Below are 19,361 nucleotides of genomic sequence, written 5' to 3'. Positions count from 1 at the left end.
TAAAATAACTAACTTTTACTTTGCAACACAGAAAAAGCCTGTCACGTTTTGATCAAAAGTGCAGATAGAGTTGAACTGAACCCCACTGTCCTGTGTACACCCAGGGGCTGTGATTGCTGGCTAAAGAGAAATGGAGGAACTCTGAGAGATGCTGGAAAAGCACTTTTCCTTATTTAGCCACCCATGGGAGAACACGACTTCCTCAGGGAAGGTGGTACCACAGACTGCTGACAAGTATATGACTATATGAGATGGCATGAACTCTTTTTGATGTTCCTTCTACTTTTATTATACCACTGTTGAGAGACTGCAGAGCCAAAACTGCAGGTTATCTGTAAAACATGTGCATACTATTTTTTTAGACCAGAGTTGCAGTATGTGCAGTTACTACTTTGGATTAGAACCATCACTCCCTACACTAATGGGGAAGACTGGAAAATCCAATCCCAGTTCCTCAGTTTCAGGACCATCTGGGCAGGGCTGAGAAACTTTACATTGACGAGTGATGGGGTAACCAGGTTATTTGGACCGTCTCCAGTGCTATGTAATAAGAAAATCTATTCATGGAGGAGAAGTCTATCAGTGGTTACTAGTCATAATGACTACATGCTATCTCCAACATCCAAATATGGCCCTGAATACTAGTCGGAGGCATATGCCTTTCCCACAATGCATCTCTGCATCTCCTGCACATGGGCTATCCCAAAGGACCCAGTTGGCCACTGTTGGAAATACGGTGCTGGCCTTGAAAGGCCTTTGGGTTGATTCAGCAGAGCTTTTTATGTTCGTATATATATGTTCATATGTATGTTTTTGCTACTATGATGGTGTGGAGAAAATTGTGCTGAAAGAACAGTGACATGCAGCTACTCAGCCTAACATAGCCTTGCATATGTGCACCTTATTTAGTGATTATTTGTTAACAACATCTTGCTCTGACATTTTGAGAGAACTATTATACACAGGGCGGCAGCTGATTCAGAGCCCAGTGGGGTGCTAGGCAAAGAATGTGAGAGTGGGATGGGAAATTCAAATGTGCATCATTTGGCATTTACCAACACTGAATTTCATCTATAATTTCAGTGCCCACTTGGCGCATTAGAACCACGATTGAGATCTAACTACCCTGAACAACACTTCTAGCAATGGCAACAGTGGGGGAACAAGCCCTTCTATCCTACGTGCTCTCCGGATGAAGCCCTAAGTGGTGCAGCCAGCAGTGCAAGAAACAAGCCTGGATACTGAAGCAGGACACTTAAGGTGCCAGATTCAGTCTGAAGCTTGGCTGCAGAGAAACACAATAATCCAGAAACAGTTCGTCAGAAGCCCCTGCACAACAGATAGGCCATTAGAGGAGATATTAATGTGCTTTAATTGCCATCTAGCCAAGGGTGGTGGTGTGGTGTTTGCCTCTTCCTGCACTTGAGATGTCATTCAGTTGCTCAGCAATCCCTGATCCAGTGTTGGAAACAGCTCAAAGAAGCCCTGGGAAGGAGAAAAGGAGAGGTGAGGGTTGGACTGGATGGAGAGAACAGTCTGGGGGGGGGGGGGCAGAAAAGCAGGGCAGCTGTCAACACACACATGATGGCGTCACCATGGCAGCTAGAGGATCATGAGGCACAATGTTGCCATAGCAACCAATCATTGACTCAAGGCCACCATCGTTGCTATAGCATACAGACAAGATTACAAGGAAGAGATAAAGAGTGGGAGGCAGCCGGGGACCAACCTCCTAGTCCAGGGCCAGTGAGAAAAATTATAACCCAGATCTCTGGGAGAATCCTGCTTCCCTCTGCCAAAGGCCTTTATACTCCACTTAGGATCCCCTTTCTAGCATTCTATTCCCCTATCTAGCTTTCCCACTACCTTATTCTTTTTATACCCTACCTTCTTTTTCCTGGCCCCCTCCCCCCAAGACAGCCTGACTGAAAAGCATTTATCTTTTTGCTTACATGATGCAAGAACTCCCTTGTCCTTTCCCTCTCCAAGTGACATCACCCCATCCCCACTGCCAAAGTGCTGGTGCACACCTTGAAAAGAGTGATGGACTGCAGGACACCTGAGGTGCAGCACATCTCACGGATGGAGTGCATAGCTAGCTGTGGGCAGCCTATGTCCAGGACACGCAAGCCGAGGCGGGAAGCCAGGATGGGCCCGATCGTCGTGCCACACCGAGAGTCATTCCGAACCATGAATTCCTGAAACAAAGAAGAAGGAAGAGGCATTTAACAACTGACTGGCATTGGAACTGCTTAGAGAAAACCCCTTTGGCCCCTGGCTAGGAAATTAACGAAGGTGAGGCCAGGTATGGATCACTGAACTTGGTTCCGAAATGCAGGTGTTGGGGTAAGACTCTGGGCACCAGCAAGTCAAACCTCAGTGTTAAAGAAAAAGCTTGATGTTTGGGGGGGGGGGGCTGTTGCAACACCCTCAACAACTAGAACCCAAGAGAAAATGGCTAGGCCAGGGAATGAACGTGGAAGGAGCCAAAACTTCTTTAAAAAGAGAGAAGCCCTTCTCTCAGCATTAAACTTTGCAATATCACTCTGTTTGGTTTCATCCCTCACACCTGTGTCAAGTAGGGTAACCTACCCCATTTGACATGGACTGCAGCTGCCCACAGTGCAGGGACACAGCAGTCCCGAATACCCTTTTCCCTTGAGAGTACTACACAAGCAGACTCATTACCGCATAAGCTTGCTCTCTAGTGGCCACAGGCTGCAAGTACAGGGAAAAAGATTCAAGTCATTTCAGGCTGAAGATCAAGACCTACTTGCAGAGGGACATCCACACGGCTTGCAATCTCACGGATCAATGCCTCAGTGACCGCAGTAGAGGCATAACGCTGGTTATTGTTCACTTTGATTGTAGGACCCTGTGTGGGAAACCAGAAGGCTCAAAAGAGATGCTGAGAAAGATTCCTCACTCTGAAAACGGGGGATTTGGCCTGCCCACCACCACCAGCAGGCATTTATTACCATTCAGATGTAGCATTTTCACTGTGCTTCTTGAGTGTTCACATGCAAGGATAATATCAAGACAACACAACATTTCCTGCAAGGAAAGTATAATCCCCCCTACCGAAGCTGAGGCTGAGAGTGACTTGCCTAAGGCCACCTAGTGAGTTCATGGCAGAGGCGAGATTCCAACAGGGCAAGACCTGATTCACAACTCAGTTTGTGCTACACCTGGTCTCTCTGAGAATTCCAGCTTGCTCTGAGAGAAGAGCCAGGAAAATGGGAGCCAGAAAAAGGTTACTGGAAAGCACAGACCAGCAGTTCTCTTGCCTCAGATTAAACCAGCGGTTCTACAGGCATCTGTGCAGCCAGAGACACGCAACCCTCTGAAGTCCCCCCCATTCACAGGACCAAAGTTTGCCACTGCAGTCCCTCCCCCTGAAAGTTCTACACCACCACCCTTACCCCACATCAATTCAAAAATAGCTCACTAGCAAAATAACATGTACAAATATTGTAAAATCAATGTGAAGGACAGATCTGTCCTGGAAGAGACCTGGAGCAGCTGGCCATAATGTGCAAACCTTCACTCACTCACATAGCTGGGACTAGGCAGGTTTTGTTTTTTCCTCTTTTTTTAAATAAGAAATAAGGCCTCATGTCCAAAAGGTCTTACTTCTAGCGCATTTCCCCATAACTAGGCCACTGGAGGAAAAGCAAAATTCTCCTGAAGTGTCTCATGGGTAGCTGAGGACACACACAACTTGGCTCAAGAGCAAGTTAAACAAATAATCTTTTTCAACCTTTTTTCTCTGCTGTTTTCATACTTGGTCACTCTGACAGAGAAGTAAGCTTTATGCCTTCCATGTTCTGCCAATGCTTTATGGGCTCCCAACGTACTGTTCACTGGGAGTGTGTCTCTAATTTCAACTTCTTACCACTGCAGTGTAGTTTCCCCTTCACCCACCTTGTGGAACTCAGGACGGTGGTTCTTATCATGCTTGTCCCTGCAAAAGGGAGAATCAAATTAGGCTCCATCAAGTGCTCCTGCTTTTGGAAACACACACCTGAACTTCAGGGAAAGGATGCAGGGCTGAAACTAGGAAGAGGAGGGGTCATTTCAAGGGCCAGGAGCAACTTCAAAAATAGGAGGCAGCTTTGCTGGTAGTGCAACAGCATTTTTGATGGATCAAGTGAGGATGCTAGTGAGCAGATCATGTGCTGGATGCAGGACTTTTATTCGAATCAAGGGGCACATATTGAAACAAGAGGTACAAGGGGAAAAGTGAAGTACATCCATGAGAAAAAAGCAAGTGTTATTAATGCTGTGTCCCAGCAAGAGGATGAGGGATGACATTAGTGATGCTAGAAATATCATTTGTGTGTGCAGGTGAATTTAGATTGGGTAAGTACTCTGAAACCAACTAAACCCAGACTCAAAAGACTGAAGGGCACCTTGACTTTCACCATATACTGCCTTCAGATAGCAGGTTTACTACAGCCCTGAGGCTTGGGGATGTTTGCCATCAAAAGCTGATCACATCTCCAGGCTGTGCCTGACTACCCTGCTCCAAGAACTTTTATCAAGGAATTCCTGAAGGTGGTTGCTGATGAGTTAGGAACTCTGGGAGGAACCGATTCTGCAGAGCCACTTCTGCAGGAAATTCTGCAGAGCCACTTAAGAGACTTCACTACCTGCTGAGTTAGAGTTGCTCCTTTTGAAGAATCCCCAGTCAACGGATTTGTAATTTACAGACTGGCCTAACCTGATAGGGAGATGTTTTTGTTCTGCTAGGTTTTTCAGATCAAACAGTTGTTAAGGTTGTGGGTCAGTGTCTTTGTATTACTGTCATATGATTCTATTAATCAGTCAAACTCCATTACTAGTTGAGCTGACACAATTATGAAGCCTAGAATGTTTGTTTTAGAAGAGGAAAGAGTTGCTCTGAAAGCAAAATTCAACATCAAATTCTACACTTGTTAAGCAACTGCCAACAAAAATGCTGTACACTTGATAGAAGTCTCACTAAGTCAGTAATATACACAGCCCTCGTGCAGCTCCTCCTGCTGGGTGCAACAGTGCACTTACGCATAATTTGGGTGGACTGCATGAGCCATGTCCGCGCTGATCATGCAGGACTTGGCCACAGCCTCCTCAAACGCAGTCAAATTCTGGGGTGAAGCCGAGATGCGCCGAAGAACAAGTTCAGTCAGGAGCGACCTGGCACCTTGCGCGCTTTCTGAGCCCACCTGCCAGGCAAGCGCAGTCAGTAAGGAAGCTTCCAGAAGATCTTTTTGGGTCCTACCAGAATTCATCTCCTTCCCTATTTGGAGAGTAGCTGCAGCCCATCCCCAGTTATGTTAATGTACACAGCACATCTCCCTTCCTGCCCATTAACTGCTTAAGCTACAATCACCAAACATATGGGACAAGACAGACTCCTTCCACTTTCTGCCCAGATAGGAGCCTTATCCATCTGTAAACAGCTCCCACTGACCTCTTCATTGTCGTAGAGTGCAACCAGGCGCACATTCGACTCTTGGGCAAGAGCTCCAGGCCTTTCACTAGATTCAATCAGGGCCTGCAGAGACAAATAAGGGGACAGGATAGTAATGCTCTGGGAGTCCCAGAAATACTTGCTGCCAAAAAGCTGTGCATTAGTGGCTTGTGAGCTGGTATGTTAACACACAACTGAAGCTTAGAGAAGGCAAGCAGCATCAGATTCCATAGAGAAATGGACTCCAGTGCTGTGATGGGGCATGGCCATCTGGCCCATATTCATCACTCATTCATGTCAGCTCAGGAGCTGGCTGACATCACCCAGCAATGCCAAAGGAAGATTAGGCTGGAACCCAGGCTCAAGAGAGTTTGTCCCCAAGCTGGGTCAGGGTTTGGCATACTTCAAATTCTGGTTGCTGCACAAGAACTGTGAAGAAGGTGTGCAGGTGGGTCTGCCACCACATCCCCAACTATTATCAGGGCCTTGGAATATTCTCTCATTCCTGACTCAGTGTCTTCAGAAACAGCCACAGCTATGCTGTGTACAGGAGGACAACAATCACAGCCTGGCTGTTTCTAGAGTCACAAATGGAAGCTGTACAGACCATCTGAAGGTCCTACAGACGTACTACTACCCCACCTGAGGTACTCACCTGCAGGGCACAGTAGCAGCTGTGGAGGTTATCCAGACGAGGGGAGAATATGAATTCATTGAAGGCACCACCTAGTGTCTGGAAGAGGAGTCACAAGCAGGAAAAGTTATGATAGATCTACTCCCTTATCCCTTCTTCCTTCCTAGTGTCTGTCATATTCATATAGTGTGTCTGTGCAGTTCCCAACAGGTAGGAAGGGAACAGCTGGGATCATCACCCAGGAGCAGAAGAGATAGCTGGGATAGGCATCTTTCTCTATGGATCATTGGTTAAGAAAAATTGTAGGGACCAATATCATGCTATCCAAAGACCAGCCATAATAAATTCATTTTTAATGCAACACTCACTGCTGGTTGTGTATCTACCAGACATAGTTCCATCTCTATCATTTGCTCAGGCTTCACCTCCAGCTGGGAGCAGAGAAGGGAGATCAGAGCAGGAGAGTGACGATTCTGTAGAAATACAATGGCAAGTGAGCAGCACTAACAGGCACCCTGCCCCCATTTGAAGGTACAATTATAATTGTACAGTATCTTATAATTTAGGCCCATCCTTCTGCCATAACCCTACATGCTTCCACTGATTCACCCATACATCCACTTTCCCATCTCACCTGGAGAGATGAAGCACAAGTTGTCCCTGCTTGGTACATGTCTTTCTCCAGTGCCTCCTGGGCTTCTGTTGCCAGAATTGGGACCCTGTTAAAGACAGGTGTGTTGGCCAGTTGGGCAAACCAAGCATTCTCACTCACTGGAAAGACCTGGTACTGGAGCAGGTCATGGAAAAATCATGGCTAGACATTGCCAAGAACTTCCAAGGAGTCTGTAGGAAATACCTGTTCCCCCTTTATACTGAAAAATATAAAGTTCCCCCTTTATATTGTTCCCCTTTTATACTGAAAAATAGTTTGTATGCCCAAAAAACACTAAGCAAATTGCTAAATGCTAAATTGCCTTATCTTGATTATGTCCTTATAACAACCCTGCAAGGCAAGTCAGTATTGTTACCTCCCCCTCCCCACACACACACACAAACACATACATAGATTGTCAAAAGGCAAGTGTTAAGAATAATGAACAAGAATTCATGGGAGAAACATGAGTCAAACTGGGGAAATCTCAATTCTCAGTAAACCCTCTTAAGCTGTTGAGCTACACCATTTGCATACCAGGCACTTTCTTAATAAAGCAGATCATTCAAAGTGGCTCACAACTACCACAAAACTCAATATTAAAACTATATATCAAAAACCCCATTCTGTTAGAATAGCCATTAAGTCCCAGACTTAAATCACACTTGTGAGAGTACGGTAAGAATAACATAATGTAGTGAGGGACTTAAGCAGGGCTCTTTGAAGGAGGACCTTTAAAGTTAAGGTGCCACATCCCAGGCCAGTCTCATGGGCCTAACAGAGCCTCTATCAAACCAACAAGAAGAAGGGAGAAAGAGACATAGTTTCATTATCGCTCTCCCTCTTGCTGGGAAGGTCAACCACCACTGGCACTATTGCAAAATGCTGGCCATGGCCTGCCCAGACAGGTTGGCCACCTTGTTTTTCCCCAACAGGGGTCAGAGACCAAGAGAGGATGGGGGAGGATGTTTTATACTCTCACAGGTGATTCTCAGTGTTTGGCCCAAAAGACTCGTTCACATTGTGTTGGAGATGGATGGCCAAATGTGGAATGCGCAGAATGGGACGCTCCACCCTCACCAGTCGTTGCTCCAGTCGCCCTGTGACCAGATCCTGAAATTACAAAACAGAAGGGATGTCATGGGGACAAACGACAGAGTACATGCACCAGGATTAACACTGTTTTGCCATAGTCATAACATGGTAAAGTTAGCATTACTGAACAAGGAGAGCAAAATTGTAAACTAAAGACTTCGGAACATACAGGCTCAATGAAAGATTCAGAAGACGTGGTAGACTGATACAAAGAGCTCTGAGGGCCAAAACAGATGCAATGCAAGAGTTCCATGATTGGGTTTACCAATTTCTATTTTTATTTTCACTTTTAAAGTAAGACAGAGATGGTGGTAGTAGTGGTGTCAGAAAAAATGGAACGTTTTGCATTTGGGGAGGAAAAAATCAGAAGCACATGTAAAAGATTGGGGATATGTGCCTGAGCAGTCATATATATATATTGGCAACCTTCAGTCTCAAAAGACTATGGTATCGCGCTCTGAAAGGCGGTTCTGGAACAGCGTCTAGTGTGGCTGAAAAGGCCAATCCGGGAGTGACAATCCCTTCCACACTGGGAGCAAGTGCAGTCTGTCCCTGGTCTGTCTCCCTGGCTATGGGCCTTCCTTCTTTGCCTCTTTGCCTCAGACTGCTGGCAAAGTGTCTCTTCAAACTGGGAAAGGCCATGCTGCACAGCCTGCCTCCAAGCGGACCACTCAGAGGCCAGGGTTTCCCACTTGTTGAGGTCCATCCCTAAGGCCTTCAGATCCCTCGTGCAGATGTCCTTGTATTGCAGCTGTGGTCTACCTGTAGGGCGCTTTCCTTGCATGAGTTCTCCATAGAGGAGATCCTTTGGGATCCGGCCATCATCCATTCTCACAACATGACCGAGCCAACGCAGGCGTCTCTATTTCAGCAGTGCATACATGCTAGGGATTCCAGCACGTTCCAGGACTGTGTTGTTAGGAACTTTGTCCTGCCAGGTGATGCCGAGAATGCGTCGGAGGCAGCGCATGTGGAAAGCGTTCAGTTTCCTCTCCTGTTGTGAGCGGAGAATCCATGACTCGCTGCAGTACAGAAGTGTACTCAGGACGCAAGCTCTGTAGACCTGGATCTTGGTATGTTCTGTCAGCTTCTTGTTGGACCAGACTCTCTTTGTGAGTCTGGAAAACGTGGTAGCTGCTTTACCGATGCGTTTGTTTAGCTCAGTATTGAGAGAAAGAGTGTCGGAGATCGTTGAACCAAGGTACACAAAGTCATGGACAACCTCCAGTTCATGCGCAGAGATTGTAATGCAGGGAGGTGAGTCCACATCCTGAACCATGACCTGTGTTTTCTTTAGGCTGATCGTCAGTCCAAAATCTTGGCAGGCCTTGCTAAAACAATCCATGAGCTGCTGGAGATCTTTGGCAGAATGGGTAGTGACAGCTGCATCGCCTGAGCAGTACTATGTGTGAAAAGGATCTAGGTGTTCTGGTAGACCATAAGGTAAACATGAGCCAATAGTGTGATGTGGTGGCAAAGAAAGCTAATGCAATTCAAGGCTTCAGACAGACGTATAGTATCAAGACTGAGAAAAGGTACCACTGTATTCAGTTCCCACCTGGAATACTGTGCCCAGTTCTGGGCATCATAGTTTAAGAAGGATATTAGCTACCAGGAGCAGGTCCAGAGGAGAATAATTAGGATGGCGAAAGAGTTGAAGACCATGTCCTATGAGGGCAGGTTGAAGGAGTTAGGCATGTTCAGTTTGGAGAACAGATACTTAAGAGGGGACATGATAACTACCTATCGGAGGGGCAGATGGAGATGGAGCAGATTTGTTCTCAGTTGCTCTGGAGGGTAGGATCAGAACAAATGAATTTAAAATTACAAACATTAGAGATTTCAATTAAATACGTATTAAGCCAAACTTCCTGACAGTACACAAAAGTGGAACAGTCTGCTTCAGAAGGTGACAGACTGTCCATCGTTAGCTATTCAGCCTCTGTTAAAAGATCTCCATCTGATTGAGGGCAACAGCGCAGAGGACAAGTGATGAAAAAAACCTCCTCCCTCTGCGCCACTGCTCTGACCATAATCCAAGTGTGTCCCCCTGATAGCTGCTTTGAAGTTTAAAGTGAAAAAGAAAGCCAGGCTATCCAACCACAGATCTCTTATGTCACATCTGTGTCGGACAACTGTCTGTTTTCAGAGATACAAGTTCTCAGTTAATGGTGTGTCACACAAACACGAAACAAAGTTAATTACCATTTGCACACACAATTCTACTTAACACAAGCCTGTTGGCAAGGCGGTTCTGTATACCACACACAGCACTCCTGGGAAGAGGCCCAGTTACCTCATTAAGCAAGAAGAGACACCCATGAGATTCATGCCTTGACATGTGAGGCAGGGAGTATTGGCTGTTTGCCAGGATGCAAATATGGCTGGCTTCCAACTCTCTTTACATCTTAATGCATTGAGAACATCACTTCTCTTCTCTGGCCATTATGGACCATGAATCACTTTTGCCTTTGTAGTTTTGTTTCCATGAAGGCTGAACCATGGAAGGTTAGGAGACTCCACTCTTACACTCCTTGCTTGCAAGTGTCAACAGTCATATCTCACTCACCCCCGCACAGATGCACACAAACAGGAAATATAATATATAATATAATATAAACTCCTTGCTATCCACCTTCTTTCAATACCAAACAATTTAGCAGAAACCTTCAATACATTTTTAGGTGTGCTTATAGGAACCATGAAGACCAGGAACACTTGCGGAAGTCTGGGCAAGCTATCACAGACTGCAGGTCTTTTTAGACATCATCTGTCTTTAATGAAGACATGCTAGCTACAAGCAATTTGTTTTCCTTTGGGTCCCTGCACAATATCATTTTATATAATTTGCTGTAATGTCTTTCCTGGTCCCTGGTCTGGTCCCTGACCAGGGACAGACTGCACTTGCTCCCGGTGTGGAAGGGATTGTCACTCCCGGATTGGCCTTTTCAGCCACACTAGACGCTGTGCCAGAACCACCTTTCAGAGCGCGATACCATAGTATTTCGAGACTGAAGGTTGCCAATACAAATGTCTTTCCAAGATTAAAAAGGTAAAATTAACTTGTCTGTTAATCCCCATAGTTCCCCTTTTGTATCATTCTAAACAGTAGGAGCTCTTTTTTCTCTTCTCTATAATTGGAATCCCACCAGTCCTTCAAGTGCATTCAATATAACTGGAGGCAGCCTCAGAGTACCCAGTTAATATCTTCAGGCACCCAGAAGCACAGTTTGCTGGGTCCTGCTGAACTACATTACTTTCATGAGAGCAAGGAAATCTCCTCCTCTCATGATCTACATGCATTATTCAACAAAGTTCAGATTGCAGGTCTGAAATCCAAGTTAAGCTGGAGCAGGAACAGAAAAAGGTGTAATTTAGACTTTACCCCTTTGGCAAGAATGCATGGCACCTACCCTAGGAGAATGGGAGACCTAGGGCCTGAAATGGGAAGGTCAACGAGGAAGAAAACCGAAATTGTCTGGTTGGAACAATTAACTTTGCCCCCTGAATAGCAGCTGAGTAGGCAGAGTGATGTATGTGATGAGCCTTGATCCTTTAACCCATTTTTCCCAGCTCACAGATTTATTCATTTGGTCCCTGTTGCGTATATGCAATGTTGGGCAGAAATAGCTTAAGTAGCAAAAGTCCTGAAATCCCAAACAACATTTGCCTAAATCAACGCTCTACACACAAATTCTTAATGTTAATCCCCAGAATGTTTTGAAAGACATATGTAAGATTCTTTTGATTTTATATTTTGCTTTCAGAGATTTTAGACATATTGCGCCAACAACTGCTTTGCAAATGGACTTCAAAAATAAAAACTCCCAGCTCACTACTCCACAGATATATGGATTTTTAACACACCCATAATTTCAGAGTTTGAAGAAAACCAAAACACACTCTGGGATTATAGTATCCCCCTACCCCTTTTTAAAAAGAAAACCAAAAGGGAAAACATATTTGATTACTATGTTGATGCATCTCCAAAAGCGCAATTCTTCTACCACTGCACAAAAGAAAAGAGAACTCTACAGCAGTGTACGAACTAAGGCTTCTGTGGCCAGAACTGTCACCAAAAGAGAAATTCATTTTTGGGAGCTCAGGCCATGTTCAAGAAGTCTGAATAGTTCCCCCACATTACACCCCAAGCGTATGTGGGGTTTTCTCAAGGGAATGAAATAACTACACTGATACTCAAAAAAACTGAGAACAAAGTATCGCGCTCTACTGCCTCGTTCCCTTGAGAAAGCCCCACATAGTTGGGGCGAAACATTGGGAAATGTTTCAGACTTCTTGAATGTGTCCTGAGAATCCAAAAATGAATTTTTCTTTTGGTGAACTTACAGCAGTGTTTCTCAACCAGTGGTATGGGTACCACCAGAGGTACTTGAGGTGGTGTACGGTAATACTTGTGGGACCCCCAGACTTCTGCTGCCTGACAGCAAGACTAGCAACATGACATGACAAACATTGGTAGGAGGCTTGGCTTGGTGGGCAGAGCTCAAAAGCACGCTTTACACAGTCTGAAAAGCCCTCCTGTCCACCCTGAGCCTCTTACTGGTGTTTCATCTGGCCTCTCAACCCAGAAGTAACTGATGATGACATCATTACCAGTTACTTCCAGTGGTACTTCCAATAGAAGGATCATGTAACGTGGAATGGCAGGGGATAAATGTTGAGAAATGCTGCCCTCTGGGAAAGTCAGTGATGCTTCCATAAGAGTCTTGCAACACTGGCACCGCTCCACAGCTTCCAATTGACTGAAAAACACTGCACCAGAGGCAATTTTCACTAAGCAATGAGTGTTTGCAACAAGCCTTTCCTATGAAATGAATACCATAATCATGCCTCCCTCCCAGCCAAACCATGAGTTATTTGCATGTCCCTACTTGAATGCATCATTTCTAAAAAGCTTTCAATTGTTTAAGAATTGTAGAACGTTGAGCTGTAAGAGACCAACACTTCTGTTTCATCAGCACCTTCCTTCCTTGTTTAGTTTTGGTTTCAGTTCCATTCAGACAGTATTCCATTTTGGTTTCTGCATCATTGAGGTCTGAAGCCTGCAAGCAAACTACGGCACTGTACACTTTGCATACTTGAACTGGACTGCAATCCTACTCAAAAGCAGCCAGCCAACCAGGTCCTCTGAGCACACTCATGGTCATGTGGCTAAAAGCACTGACCAGGTTATTCATTAAACAGCAGATTAAAAGTGCTGATTCTTAATAACGTCTTAATGGACTCTGTCCCCTGTGAAGGCTATTCACTGCTAATAACTCTGCGCTTGCTCGCTCTCTCTCTCTCTCTCTCTCTCAAAGCAATGCATGTAAAATGATTGTTCCAAAGGATGAATACTTCAGGGAACTTCACAAAGTATCCTCAGAATATATCAATTCATGTTGGAGTTTATGCTGTAAGCCAGGGGTGCCCAAACCCTGGCCCTGGGGCCACTTGCAGCCCTCGGGGACTTCCAATCCGGCCCGCGGGGAGCCCCCAGTCTCCAATGAGCCTCTGGCCCTGAGACTTGCTGGAGTCCATGTTGGCCGACACAGCTGCTCTCAGTGTGAGGGTGACTATTTGACCGCTTGTGTGAGCAGTGGGATGAGGGTTCCCTCCATTGCTTGCTGTTTCATATCTGTGATGCAGCAGTGGCAGCGAAGAAAAGGTCAGCCTTGCTTTGTGAAAGGCCTTTTACAGACCTTGAGCTACTGCAAAACCTTCATTCATTCATATAAGTTCCATCTCTAATAAATTCATTTATTACATATTACATTTATTCAAATTTGAAATGTAAATTAATTCTTTTTTTCTTGGCCACATTCAGTGTCAGAAAGATGATGTGGCCCTCCTGCCAAAATGTTTGGACACCCCTCCTCTAAGCAACTGCTTAAAAACCAGGGTAGCCAACCTGCAATTCAATGCACTTACACAGGACCCAGTCCAACTGAATGTAGTGATGCTTACTTCTGAATAAACACACATAGGCTTAAGTTATAAATCTTCACCTTGACAAAGTGCATACCATGAAAAGCACCCAAAACAAATGGCGCAACTTGGCCATTAGGGGTCTGCTCTTAGTTTAGCACTATTCCTACATCAGGATGCACACACAGCTGCCAAGATGCATAGGAAGCAGTGGGACTGCAATGGTATATGCAAACTGCACTGGGCTCATTCACACACAAGACTACGCGTTTGCAGTTTGTATGCATGTATGTTGCAGATGTGCAAACCATTATGATCCCTCTTCCTGCATCTGAGTATGTGTACAGTCAACACCCATAAGAGCAGCGTTATTGCCTCAGCAGAATGGGAACAGATCTACTTCCCACACTTGTCCCAGGGCAACAGTGGAAAACAAAGAAGCTGCATGCATGACTCTTCCAGTGTAATGCAAAATGTCAAATGCAGCATTGGAGGAAATCTGACTCCAACAGTTCTCATGCCACCAAGAAAAACTCTGAACAAGGGACTGGATGGCCTTGAAGGTCTCTTCCAGAAGGAAAGTTCTACAAATCAAAGTGCTGTTATACCATACAGACCCACAGCCAGGACTGACCTTGACAATGACTCTTCCAGCCACAGAGAGGTCACGGTCGAACCAGGTGCTCCAGATGCCACCTCCATAAGTCTCCACTCCCACCTGGACTGTACCCTCATGGCCACGCTTTGAGCAGCGCTTCACCTGCATGACACACAACCACATGGCTGTATTCCCCCAACACCAGTATCTCCCCATTTCACAAGGATGGTGTAACACAATCCAGTAGCAGGATGGGGCCACAGTTATGGTCGCAGGCGGAGGAAAAGATGGTTGAAATAATTGGTTTTACTACCAAAAGACAGGTGGGAACCTTCTTGTGGTAAGACAAGAGAGACAAATCTATTGCCATTTTGCAATGCTGAAAAATTACAGCCACAGTCAGGGCAAACAGCTGCAGCCAGGCTGGGTATTAACCCAGAAGATGAGAAATAAAGAGGGAACATTTCACAGGAAGTTAATGTTGGAAAGGGGGTGGCAGAGAGACAATCAGTGGAGAGAAATGTACTGCAGTGTTGAGCAGAGGTGAGTCGGACTGAGTTAGGATGCGATAGATAAGTGCTTACCCGCAGACAAGGGCTGTCTGTGTGGGCGCCAATCAAGCTGAAGCCATTGCCTGGCTGGTATTCACCTCCCACGGCAAAGGCGATCAACGTTGAGAAGTTCCTGGTCACAAAGTACTAGCGGGGAAGATAAGAAGAGAGATATCAGTGCTGTGCTCAGATCCTCAGGCAGCTCCCGATTCTATCTTTCCTGCCTGCCCCAAGCAGAAACAGAGAGGCTGCAGGTCTGTAGCATGGGGGGAGGGAGGGAAAAATCTCACTATGTAGCATCCACTCCCTTTCCCCACCTTCCGCTCCGGCTGGATATCCCAATGTTCAGCTTCCTTCAGCTCCTGGAAGCCAGCCTTTAGCAGGCGGCTCCGACACTCAGCGACCACTGTGGGAGAGAAGAATGCAAGCAGTCAGGCAGGAGGCACAAAAACTAATATGCGTCAGCTTTGAGCTGACAGAGTAACCTCTCGAGCAGTGTTTTCCCAACCTTTCTTGACTGTTTTTCTGTCCCATGGAGTTGGCACATGTTAATAATAACTTTAAAAAACCAATTAATTTGGGTAATTAAATAAAATAAAAATCACCCAGTTTTACAGCCGCTACCATGCTTTTCTGCTTATTTCTCATGTTCTTCCCTCTCTTCCAGACTCAACCAATCCTTCTGCTTCCTTGCCTTCCTCCTCTTGCGATTGGTCTCTCACAGGACCAGCAAGAAAGGGATGATCTGGGGGTTAGGAGGCAGGCATTCACACAAAACAAAAGATGCACATACACAACCGGACAGGAGAAGCCCAGTCACATGTGCCAAAGGCATCACAGGCAGTGTGGAAGCACCAGGGGCAAGCCAGGACAATTGCGTATCCAGGCAGGCATGTGTCCCTCCTCCACCTGGCACATCCAAGCAGGCAAGAGGCCTACAAGCTGAACCTCCCACCTAAGTTCCCAGCGTGCATTCACCGACCTGCACTCTGGATGCTAAGGAACCCATGCAAGGCATTTCACCTGCTGGGATTGCAGGTGGCTGAGTGTGTGCTAGGACTGCAGGAGGGAGGCTCCACTTGTGGGCTTGCAACTTTGCTCCAGATGTGAGGCTATGGGATGCCATGAAGGGTTCCTGGGTGCCAGGAGCACGTGCGTGCTGGGATTGCAGAAGGGAGGGTCAGCTTGCAAACTTCTTGCCTGTTCAGATGTGCCAGGAGGAAGAGAGATACATATATGCCCCCCTTATGCTCTGTTCCTATGTTCTGTTCCAGCAGGGCCAGCTGGAAAACGGATGGATTTGCCCTTCCCGTGACCCCCCAGAACACCCCTCTGACCCTTGTCCGGGTTGTGGCTTTGCTTTGGGAACCACTGCTTCAGAGCCATTTCACTTCCCTAAATAAGAGGTATATTTCAGGGACACTCATCATCAATTTCCCTCTGGTGCGCAGGACTCTCAAATGCAGTATGATGCAGCTTCCTTTGCACTCACCTGTCTAATGAGGACCCTGAACCCAGCTCAGAGTCCTGTTGGGTTGCCAGCAGCCATCTTGGTCACCCCAGGACTAGTAGCAAGGGGCTAGTTTGGACAATACTTTAGCTGCCTGGCTAGCCACGCAAAATAACAGACATGCATGTGCATGCTCATGGACCATGTATATTCTGGCCCTTCTACCACATCTGAGAAATCTCCAGCAATCCAGGTTATCTCCAACAATCATGCAGGAAGTGGTTTCTCAGTGTATACTGAGGAGCGGTTCAGGCAAGCAGCCCCCCCCCCATGATTAAAGGAAATGTCCAAATTCTCCCAGATGTGAAGGGAGGGGGCAGGATGCATGTGCTCATGAAGCACACATGCCTCTTCTTGTGTGGGACCGGTTGGGCAGGTAAAGTACGTACATTCAAGTGCTACCTCAGACCCAAGTCCTGCACGAGTTGTTCCTCACTGCCAAACCCCACAGAATGATTCAGGATTTGCTGCTGCCTCCGCAGTGAAGATATCAAGAGCTGGATGGCTCACTTCTACCAGAGCACTTTGAGTTCAATGTCCATGCAGAGCAAACAAGATGAATAGCAAGAAAACTAATATGGTCATCTGAGGGGGAGAGGGATTTGGACAGAGGCAAAAGGATTACACAGAAGCAAACAAAAGTGCAGCTTCTCACATAAGATTCTTAAATTTAAGTTCTTGTCGTATAAGGCCCCAGACTCCCTGCTTTTTAAAAGGTTTATTAGCCATAGCTTTTCCCCTTGGAAGGTCAGGGTACCCTAATTTAGGGTTAGATGTGAAACTACAGCAAGAAACAGAACTTGTATCCCAGCCCACTGTGCATCTGGGTATGATACCCCAAGAATAAAGCTAAGTATTTGGTAAGGATAAGAGATATGACAAGCAAATATAACATAACATCTACCGCCTCTTGCAATGACCATTGGGAGTGCTGCTGTTCTGTACGTCAAGAGCCAATTATTCCAGTACAAGTATAAGGAATCCAAGGGCTAAAAGTTAAAGAAAACCATGACCACATGATCAGTAGGCCCCAAGGGAAAGAGCAGCACTCGCCATGAGCAAAGCAACTTCTACAAATCTCCAAAAATAGAGGAAAACAGAGTGATAAAAGGAAAAAGGTGAGGTAAGCTGAATAGGTTCAGGGAAGTAAAAAAAGAGGGAGCTGTTGATGCCTGTCAGTCTGCACCCTCACAGAAAGGGACTCTGCCCAAACTCAAGAATCCATTGAGAACAAACACTAAGGGAAAAGGCACCCAGCTTCACAGATGGGCGTGGGCACACACACACCATCCTCTGGTTTCAACCACATTCTCAAGTGTCCCAATGAGCCTCCAGAAAAACCTGTTTGAGCTTCAACGAAGCTGGAATCAAGGCAAGTAATCTTGCATTGATTTTCACTCCCCATCATAAGATGAAGCAGCATGTTACATGCATTAGAGCACCACTGAACATGAAAAAGTTTTATTAAAAAATAAACGGGGGGGGGGGGTCTCCAGCACCAATCAGTTCAAAAAAAGGCTGGTTTATACCAGGGGTTCTCAACTAGCAGTACGCCGAGCAGTGTTGGGTGGAACGCGCAGCACCCGCTGCCTGCCAGTGAGACTGCGAGCTGGCGGGCAGAGCTCTAGTGTGTGGTTTCCAAGCTTAAGAAAAAGCTTGCCCACCCACCCCAAGCTTCTTACTGACCTTAGAAGCTCCTGTCATTGACTACAAATCTGGAAGTAACTAGTGATGATGTCATCACAGTTACTTCCAGTGGTGCCTCCAAGGACAGTGCAGCAGCATGTCGGGGGAGCAGTATTGAGAAATGCTGCTTTATACCATGTTTATGCCCACTTGGAACAAGGATTTGCACACTAAAAACATGGGATGATGCACAAGAACACAGTTGTGTGGGAGGGATAAATGAGCAGACAAATGGGGTCAATGCTGCAGACAAACTCAAGGGTGTCTCCGGCAGCATCATGCTGACTTGGGCTTGCGCAACGTACAGGTATGGTGGGTTGGAGCAAGCCTTTCTTGCACTAGTCAGGAGCTGATGGCACCCCGCAAAAAGGAAGTGGTGGTGACATGTGCACATGTATGGATTGTCAAGACAGGCCAGAAGCCCAGAGGAGAACCATTTTCAAAACTCAAGTGCAGATTCTAGCCAAGGCAGGTCTGCAGTCTTCATCAAGGTAGGTGTGGAAGGGCAGGGATTCAAGAGTGGTGCCAGTGTCACTTGTGGCAAAGTACCAGCGCAGGTGACAGGTGGAGCAGCTCAGGCAAGGGGCAATGGCCAGCTTGGGCAATGGCCGCAGCCCAGGGGCCTCTTCTGATGGCACATGAACCAAACCCTGGGCGCCCAGCTCCCCCCCCCCCCTTACCATGAAAGGGCGAAGGGCCCCGGTTCACGAACTGCAGCAGCTCCTGCGCCGCCGCCTGCACCGCCTGCTTGGAGCCTGCCTGGAGAGGAAGGAGGGCAATGAGACGGGAGGTGGGTGGCACAGCCCGGCCCGGCTGGCACCCCGCCAAGGGACGCACAAAGCTGGCCGGCCGGCCAGCCAGCCACGAGGCCGGCTCCCCAGCCAGCCCCTCCAAGCGAGTGCAGGGGAGCTCTCGCGCTCCAGCCCGGCTCAGTACCTGCATGGTCGCCCCGCTCCGCTCCGCGCTCCAGAACGAGGCGCCGCTGCCTGTGTCACCAGCTTCGCCCAGCTCCACCCCGCACCGCTCGGCCTGCTGGGGACTTGAGTGGAGGCGGACACCGTGGCCCGGAGCCCCCTGCAGGCGTCCCTTGGTAGGGCAGGCAGAGGACGATGCTTCTGCAGGCCGGGGCTGCGACCCTCGCCACACTTCCCCGGGAGTAAGCCTCACTGACTAGAATGGGACTTACTTCTGAGGAGACGTGCATAGGATTGGGCTCTGAAGCTGCAATCCTATCCACACGTACCTGGGAGTA

At 47.0% G+C, this 19,361-nt stretch overlaps 1 protein-coding gene across 1 annotated transcript; it reads right to left on the bottom strand.

Annotated features, from left to right (window-relative positions):
* On the bottom strand, positions 1 to 19,148 carry DNPEP (aspartyl aminopeptidase). Its single transcript, XM_066611588.1, has 15 exons — positions 19,046 to 19,148; positions 18,790 to 18,868; positions 15,231 to 15,319; positions 14,947 to 15,060; positions 14,399 to 14,524; positions 7,724 to 7,854; positions 6,724 to 6,808; positions 6,458 to 6,562; positions 6,111 to 6,188; positions 5,456 to 5,539; positions 5,047 to 5,207; positions 3,925 to 3,964; positions 2,774 to 2,875; positions 2,031 to 2,198; positions 1 to 1,485 (listed from the first exon to the last, which is right to left on the bottom strand). The coding sequence occupies exons 1-15, from the start codon at positions 19,049 to 19,051 to the stop codon at positions 1,435 to 1,437; spliced, it is 1,419 nt and encodes a 472-aa protein (XP_066467685.1). The 5' UTR covers positions 19,052 to 19,148; the 3' UTR covers positions 1 to 1,434.
* Positions 19,149 to 19,361: the final 213 nt, after the last annotated feature.

Source organism: Tiliqua scincoides, chromosome 1 (genome assembly GCF_035046505.1).
Source record: "Tiliqua scincoides isolate rTilSci1 chromosome 1, rTilSci1.hap2, whole genome shotgun sequence".
In the NCBI taxonomy this organism is placed as follows: domain Eukaryota; kingdom Metazoa; phylum Chordata; class Lepidosauria; order Squamata; family Scincidae; genus Tiliqua; species Tiliqua scincoides.
This window is presented reverse-complemented; position numbering and strand designations above follow the sequence as displayed.

Bases quoted from the DNA above. Each gene is read 5' to 3' on its own strand.
- DNPEP (XM_066611588.1), bottom strand. The intron at 15,320-18,789 runs GTAAGGGGGGGG...TCTCTCCCACAG, and splicing joins GGGCCCTTCGCCCTTTCATG to TGGTCGCTGAGTGTCGGAGC. The intron at 6,563-6,723 runs GTGAGATGGGAA...GTATTTCTACAG, and splicing joins CTTGTGCTTCATCTCTCCAG to AATCGTCACTCTCCTGCTCT.